We start from the raw sequence: 8,210 nt of genomic DNA on the forward strand, positions 1-8,210 counted from the left end.
GGGAAAGTCAGACCATTCTGCAGCACAGAATGGTCTGACTATGCAAGACTACACTACTGGTGAAATATAAGCTTTACCTGCTGCTAATAGACTTAATCAGCACTACATGAACCTGTTTACCAAGGACCTGAATGCACCAGACATTCATTTATATGCAAAGTTCCCACAATTCACCTTTAATTATAACTGCTTTGAGACATTAAATTAATTTCTCGGCGTATTCAAGGTTTGCAATCATGTTCTAATTGTGTATCTGAGGTTTTTTCATTTCAGCTAAAGCACAGCATATATACAGAGTGCCCTGGGTAATGGTTATTCAGTACCTGGGTATATGAATGGCTGTCCAGCCCACCAGCCCTTCATATCAATGACAAAGTACATGGCTCCCAGCAGCAGGAAAGAGAAGCAGCCCATACACATCACATAGGACAGCGACCTGCAGAGAAACACCATCAGCAACACGTTACACCAACGGCAATGGTTTACTCTGTACATTCGGGCATCACTAAAATGTTAACTGTAGGGTGTGAACAAGGGTGTAAACACACTTAGTCTATCAATCCCCTGCTGCAGATAAATAACACCCAGGGGTCTCGAGCCAATCCAACAAACTGTGGGACAGTTTGCTGGACTGGTCTAAAGCATCAGCAGTGGATCTTTGGCATGTGCCCCGTGGAGCTGTGCCAACCAGCCATGTTCCTGTCTGTTCCTAAGTGCAAGAATGTTTGATGAAATACCATCCGATTTAAAATGGCTGCCTCCTTGCAGTGGGCTTTTTTATTTTTTTTATTTTTTTTTTTATCTCAGCTGAAGTGGGGCCAAAAAGGACTCTTGGCTGAGAGTTAATTACTTCTAGACATCCAGGCAGGGACTTGTACTCAAGAGCTCAATAACCTGTGCATGATGAACTGCCTATAAAAGCCAGGCAGGTAATAGCGAGGGATGAGCGTGGCGTTAGCGGGAGCCCCAGTGGAACATCATGAGGAATTTGCTTACACATCACAGATGAAATGGTATTCTTCCTGCTGCAACATTAAAATGATTCACATCATATTAAGGGGAACGTGGGAGTGGAGCAAATGCACAGGTCGTAAAGTAATCTATGTCTGAGGCAGTAATTGCGCAATATTTCATGCAAAATCATTACAAACATTTATTAGGGTGCCATGCTTTGTTTTTCCAAAAAGGCATGTGATAGTTCGGGAGCACTTAGACGCCACTGTGGTTATACGGTTACTTTTCCCAGAGCCTGATCGCTTTCCATCACACAGAGCTGGTAAAATGTGTAGCCAATGCTTCTGGGGCGGAGAGGAAAAAGCATGCTTTATTTCGCTGGCCGTAAGGAAGAGCGATCATGTTGGGAGGATGTATAACCGCTCCACCTCACACTCCCGACAGCCCTGGTGATTATTTACAGTCGTAGCTGTCGTTGGAGGTAAGTAAACGCGTGTTTTAGCAGCCTTGATTTGTGCCTGTTGGAAACCCATCCTTTTCTTTTGTGAGGAAAAGTGGCTGGATTTAGAGGGTCAGGAAGCACTTACCAAAGGTTTTTATTGACAGGTATAAATCCTCCGTCTCGTGTGCACTTAGAAAGGATGGCTGCAGAGATTCCCTGAGGGTGGAAATGAAACAGATTTCAAATCGATGGAGGACGATAAAGCAATCTGTATCGGGCTGCTAAAACGTGAGGCAACACAATCAAGCAGGTTCGGCAGATTAACCGATTATCTGAGAGTCAGACGAACAAGCATCAACACACACTGGAGCCAAAACAAGGAGCTGAAAGATGGTAAAAAATGTATGAATTGCTCACAACTTTATGCTCTTCACACCCCAGTTGAGGCCTGATTGACTATATGGTCTTATTTACTCACAATATGGATTAATGACATACGATCTGATGAACTCTACATCAGCACTGTCACATCTGTTCGCCTTTACATGTGATTTAGATGCACGAAGAAACATTTTGTGCTCCAGAGAGAAAGCCGGGGCGGTGGATCAGAATCCAGACATGCTCGTTTGGTGGATATCCATCATGTGTATAGATGACAGAATCGATGGTGTGGAAATAGCCTAGCTGGGGCTGGATTGAGTCTCCAGGCTATCCAGGCAGCAGGATGTGGGATGGGGCTGGTATGTGGGGCAATCGCTCAATTTCAATCTCTCACTTCTGGAGCCTGATCGTTGGACTTTAATTAACGGGGGCTGTTGTTTATTATGAGGAAGATGCATGACTGCCCCTGAATATGTGTCCACCTCAAAACTACAGTGAACCGTGGTGTAAAAACCTGCCCTTACTGTATCAACACTTTCTGGCTCTTTGCGGACCTCCTGTGTTTAATACCAGTCCTGAGGTTGGGCGCATGCAGTAATGAGTTTCCTCCTCCAAAGAGCAGACCTGCTAATGTCAAGAGCGCATGTCTGAAACAAGAGGCAGTTCAGCTCTGCTTCCTGCCTCCCCTTTGAGCCGAAATCGCATTAGAAAAGTCAATATCAGTAGCAGGCCAATCGCTAAAACTAATTTTGCCTTCTGTGTTGGTAAAAAAACATGACTAAAAATAGATTAAACCACCGAGATTAAAGAAACCAAAGCAAATATACATGTGCAGAACTCGTGAGCGGACTATATGTTGGGTTTATTCCTTATTCGTGGTCTGTATCTGTTCCTAAGATCAATAAAAATGGTCTGCTCTCTGTCAACCACTGCAATGTGAGAAAATCTATTTTATTGTGATTCATTATTTCAATTAACTAGGATTTTTAAGTCCCTGTATTGATCCATCACTAAACACTTTATGATGTTGAATATATATCATCTCCAACATCATAATCTTGAGTAGCCTCCACATCATCTATGTAGCATTAACCGATAGATATAGGGTGGGGAAAAAAACATAAAGGCCTAATGTTTATTTATTTCATCATGTGTTACTTTATCACTCTGTACCTCTGGGAGAAGCCAAATGGATCTAATTTATTTCACCTCCCTCCAGCCACTCACTGCACAATGATAGTCAATAAGATTCAACACCAGGAGACAAAATGGGGGAGATTTGTCATTTAAGAATTGAGGTTAATGACATTAAATTCTCAAACAGAATTTCAATTGATCCTCACATATAGAAAACAGGTTTTTCCTGACTCACAAACACAAACTGCCCATTCTTTGGTCTTTTTATACTGGATTTACTACATTAGTATTGGTAAACATACCACTGGAAACCAGTTAGCCCTGATGTGTATTTTGTATATATGCATCTTGTCCACACAGTTTTTGTTGCTGCATTAGTTGCTCGTGGTTCCGTACGTAGTTGTTTGTTATGTAATATGGAAAACATACTTGAGCTTAATTGACCCGATAAATGAATAAGGGAAATAAATAGACTATGTGTTCAAAAGGAAAGTTTTGTATCAGTCAAGAGTGTCAATAAAATCATCTGTGTGCAGCACCCGAGTGGCCTCAACGGTACCTGCAAAACATCAGCATGGTTAACATTGTTGTCGTGAGCATGCGAGCAGGCTAATATTAGCTCAAAGCTCTGCTAAGCCCAAATACAAAAACCTCAAAAGCCCCTTTCAGACCTGCACTCCTTTGACTTATAGCATCTGAACGAGTCAGTCTCATGTCTGACAGAGCACCTGGTCATTCTTCTGTAAAAGTTGCCAACCTCACTTGGTCGGCCCTTGTAACGCTTTTGCATAATTTTGGACACGCCACAAATCTGAGCTGCATACAGCTGCATTAACAGACAGGCACGCACGGTGTTACAACGTACTGATGGTCCAATTTTGCGCATATCGTGGCGGACACTATCATGGCCCAACAAAGACTGGAGCAGAACAGACACGAGAGAACAAGAAAACCAATGGAGAGCCTCAAAACAGCAGAACTAAAATGAAACAAGTGCACATAAATTTGGTAAATAACATTTTTAAAACACTTTAGTTTAAATTCTTTGGTTTTCAGGGTACCGTCTGAACACTGGACTGCACTTTTGATTTTCCAGAGTCTCTCTTGGTTTGTTTATAAGTGCGAGGAGGGCCAAATGTTTCAAAGGGAGGGACTCACTCGCCCTTACATCCACGCACCGCTGTACTGGCCGCCAAAACATAAAGCAGAGAAGCTCAGATTACAACACAGAGAGCGAGAGTGTGACTTTATTCTCTGCTAAGGACACAATTACTCCACTTTTGTTTACATAGCAGACAGTTGTATACCGTTACATGAATGCTACTTATGTTGAAAATCTTGCTTATTGCACTTGTAATGTAAAAGAATCACCACTTTAAGTGATGAAGCCACCAACATTACATATCTCATGTCTGAAAGGAGCTAATCAGATGCTGGCATGGCAGTTTTTTTCACATGCTGAGGCTTTTGGGGCATTTTTTCTTCATATTATTTTTCTGGTTAAAGAAAACATTGCTTTAGATCCCACTAAGATTTTGTGCCCGATATTGGGCTATAAAAATAAACTTTAATCGACTTGACAAACCTGACTACATGACATCCATAGCACAGATAAGACAATGTTAATTCATTAGATTGTTTCCTTAACCGAATAACCGCCAGTGTGGTTTCAGCACATGGGTCAGATAAACAAACCACATTCAAATACACATGACCATGTAAAGGAAGCTGATATCCAAAGCTGCACAAAAGGCAGAGACATATACAGGAATGACAGGACTTCAGACCATCTACCGCTGCCTCTGAGTGTTCTTTCTGTGGCTGAGTGTACCCTCCTTTTCATCGTGCACAGTTTGATTTCAAAGGCTGGGTGATGCAGCCAGCTCTTCCAGCTCCATCATCGCTCCAGGTCACAGGACTGCCAGTTCAGGGTGTCTGCCTCCACAGCATGCAGGCTCCTACTAACCCCATTTTACAAACGAGCTACATCTCTGCAGCATCTCACAGAATGTGCATTTAAAAAAAAGCACAGTTCAGCTAAAGCCTGGCCTTTCTGCACGGCTGTCAGTCAGTCTTGTTAGAGCAGACTAGCAGCCTCCTGTCACAGGGTTAGAAATGCAAAACAAGCCATCTCCCGTAACACTTGGCTTCTCCCTGAGGGACGCATTCCCCCTCCAAATGAAATGGGGTCCAGCTTGGCTCTTCTTTGTGTTTTGAGACCACCCAGTATGAGCACAAACCGAAAACAAATATGAACTCAAAAGCTATTCAAACAAATCTGACCTTTTATTATGTATTTCAATAAATCTTAATCCATTGTTTTATCAAAAGTGTCAAGTATTTGGTCTGTTTGTTGAGACTTTGCGTGCAGGTGCCTAAACTGATCACGCTCTGCAGATGCTTTTAAACTTGCAGCAGACTGTAAGTAATATGCATAACTCTCCTAATCTAAAACCACATGTGAGGCACAGACAGGCAACGAGAGACAGTGTGTATCCCCCCGAGGCGCTGGATACCCATGTCTGCCCGGAAACACAGCCACACATGGATGTTGTTTAATTGTACTGAGATCACACACATGTCCTCTACTAAGTCCTGCTAATGAATGGCTTCGGCAGTTATGACTAATACCCGAGTGGCTGGAAAACACGCCGTAGAGTTTACCTGCAAGGCGAAGTAAAACACCGAGACCATAAAAGTGCTCAGCTCTGCGTGAGTCATAGGGGCAGGACGATGTTTAAAGTGATTTGCTGTCTTGGTTTCAAATTATCAATTGACTTTTATGTTCATTCACTACAGCAGCAATGTGTAAAACCTCCACACGATGTACCGTACCAGGAAAACGGCCCACACCAGGAATCGACAGAGGATGTGGATGTTCATCTTTTTGTAGAAAATTATAATTTTCCCCGCCTGTGGAAAAAAGAGGCAGCGATAAGCACAGATACCACGAATCATTCACTCATGCATTTAATGAGAAATACCACATAAACACCCGCGGCCAGTGTGTCCGTGTATTTGCCCTTGGGTAACCAAATATGCCTGGGATGTGGCTGTCGATGCCGCGTCCCTGACGTGGCGGTCACATTTCTCCTATCCTGTCGAGCCAGATGTGGGGTGTAAGACATCCGCACCCTCTGATTAATTTGGTGATGATGAATATGTTTCAGCTGAGAACATTAGCGTGGACGAACACAGAGGAGGGCAGCGGACACCTGGCGTGTCGTCTAAGACTCGCTGACTGAAGGGCTCAGAGCTAACCGTCCACTGGGAATTGAGAAATGCGGCTGCTTTTGCATGGCAACTTCCCACAACCCAAATGGTTATAAGTGACACAGTCGCCATCAGAGACTCAGGTCTAAAGACCGAAAGCTCTCTCCTCACTTTCTGACAACATTTAGTCAGTTAAGGAGGGCAGCTGTGCACAGTGAGCGGGAAAATGTCTTTCACATAACTTTTACTAAGTAGTGAGTTAGTCTCACTGTCAAATAGACTCTATGTTTCAACTGAGCAATGATCACATAGCTAGCAGATCTACAAATGCTACATAGGTTCAAATTACATTTGGGTCAAATATGAAAGTGTGTAAAGAAATCTGTTTTTTTTTTTTTTAAAAGTAATTAAACAAATATATGTAAATTCAATTGAAAACACATTGCAATGAAGAAACAAGAGAAACAATGTACACAAGCAGGAACTACAAACTACAAACCTGAGGCTGTTAATATTAATCCTATTCATGACTTTTGGGGTCTTGTGGACCCCAGACCATTTGGTTTAGGTGACAGGTATTGTTTTTTTATTTTTGAAGATTTTTCTTTTTTAATATAAAAAGAGGGACATTTGTCATGCATTTAGAACCAAAAATACGCCAACTTATCAGAAAATTGATTGAACATAGTATAAAAGCCCGTGAGATACATCTTTAAAACACTCTTGTCCCACTTGTTGAGTCATCACAGGAAGAAATAAATGATCCTTCTCACCTGCATCCCCATAAATCCCATGACAACGGAGTTGATTGTACCCAGAACCCCCTCTGGGTCAAAGGGCTGTGTGGTCTGATACAGCTCCTGGAAAAGTCAAAAATAAAAAATAAAAAATTTAAAAATCAAGTTTATAACTCTTCATGCATTGTTTTGTGGTGGACAGATCGTTGACTAGTGTGTGAAAAAGCTCCTTACTTTGCATGTGGGGTATCTGAACATGTTATCACCAAACATCCACTTGTCAATGTATCCTGCTGCTCCTCCGGTGCAGTTTGGGTAAAGACCGTTATCACCGATTCCACCAGCTCCTAGATACCCGCTGATGACAAAAAGTACAAAATTAGAGTAGATAAAAACACTTCAGTTTTATGTAGATTTATAAAAGTATGATAAAATATAAACTACAGATTTAACCAAAGGAAGCTCAGTGTTTTATCTCACACCAAAGATCACCTCTTGTTTTTAAACTCTGACAGTTGTGTCTTGAGATTCATTCACCACACGTCTTCACATCCCAGTGAAAATAAAAATCAATCAGACGTTGGAGGGAGAAAAAAAACACAGAAGCTCTGGGAAAAATCCTACAGTTTGAACCCATAGTATTCTAAATGTGACGCCATGCGGGGTCACAGAGACGGGGAAAAACACAGAGGACACAGAGCGAGGAAGATGGATCCTCTGCCTCCGCTCCTCTTATTGCACATGACAGACTGAGATTGGCTAATTATGCCCTCTGAAGCATCTACCACGGGCCCATAAATCACGGCGGTTCATAACACCTGCAACACAAGGTGCACACTAACACCTCCGCTGCAGCGCAGCAGCCCCGACTGGAGATTATCACAGCATGAAGAGACGGATGAAATTTATACTATTAGCATATGTGTACAGTGGATTAATGGGCAGATTGTGCTGGGCTGGTTACACGACAGCGGGAGCCTTGTTTGGACTTACGTGGGGCAGTTGGGTACAGGCATGAGGAAAGTGATGCACAGCCACAGAGTCTCCAGCAGGATGATAATCAGCCACTGTGGCCAATAGAGGAAAACATCCTGGGCAGGGTTCCACCAGTGATGCTGCATCACACACAAACGTGAAAAACTGAGTTAGAAAACTGCTTGTGTCTTTGGCATTTTTAACATTAAAGTGTATTTTGGTGTATGTTCTGTCAATACAAGGTGCACACAACGAATCAGCTTTTTTTAAAACTATACTGGCAGCTAGACGGATGGAAATGTTGATTTCTATGGCACTAATTAGTGGATTTTTGGTGCAAATATTTATGTTTTGCAGAATGGATATAGTTT

General features: G+C 42.4%; 1 protein-coding gene across 1 annotated transcript in view; it reads right to left on the minus strand.

Moving 5' to 3' along the window:
- The window catches only part of LOC103371635 (heparan-alpha-glucosaminide N-acetyltransferase), a 23,396-nt gene that overhangs the window by 1,976 nt on the left and 13,210 nt on the right, over window positions 1-8,210 (minus strand). The window contains exons 13-18 of the mRNA XM_008301026.1: window positions 7,858-7,979; window positions 7,099-7,222; window positions 6,901-6,987; window positions 5,750-5,827; window positions 1,542-1,612; window positions 324-436 (exon numbers count right to left, since the gene is read on the minus strand). Of these exons, the coding sequence (XP_008299248.1) occupies window positions 324-436; window positions 1,542-1,612; window positions 5,750-5,827; window positions 6,901-6,987; window positions 7,099-7,222; window positions 7,858-7,979 (595 nt within the window). The remainder of the gene's footprint in view (window positions 1-323; window positions 437-1,541; window positions 1,613-5,749; window positions 5,828-6,900; window positions 6,988-7,098; window positions 7,223-7,857; window positions 7,980-8,210) is intronic.

Source organism: Stegastes partitus, unplaced genomic scaffold (genome assembly GCF_000690725.1).
Source record: "Stegastes partitus isolate 25-593 unplaced genomic scaffold, Stegastes_partitus-1.0.2 Scaffold1622, whole genome shotgun sequence".
Taxonomy (NCBI): domain Eukaryota; kingdom Metazoa; phylum Chordata; class Actinopteri; family Pomacentridae; genus Stegastes; species Stegastes partitus.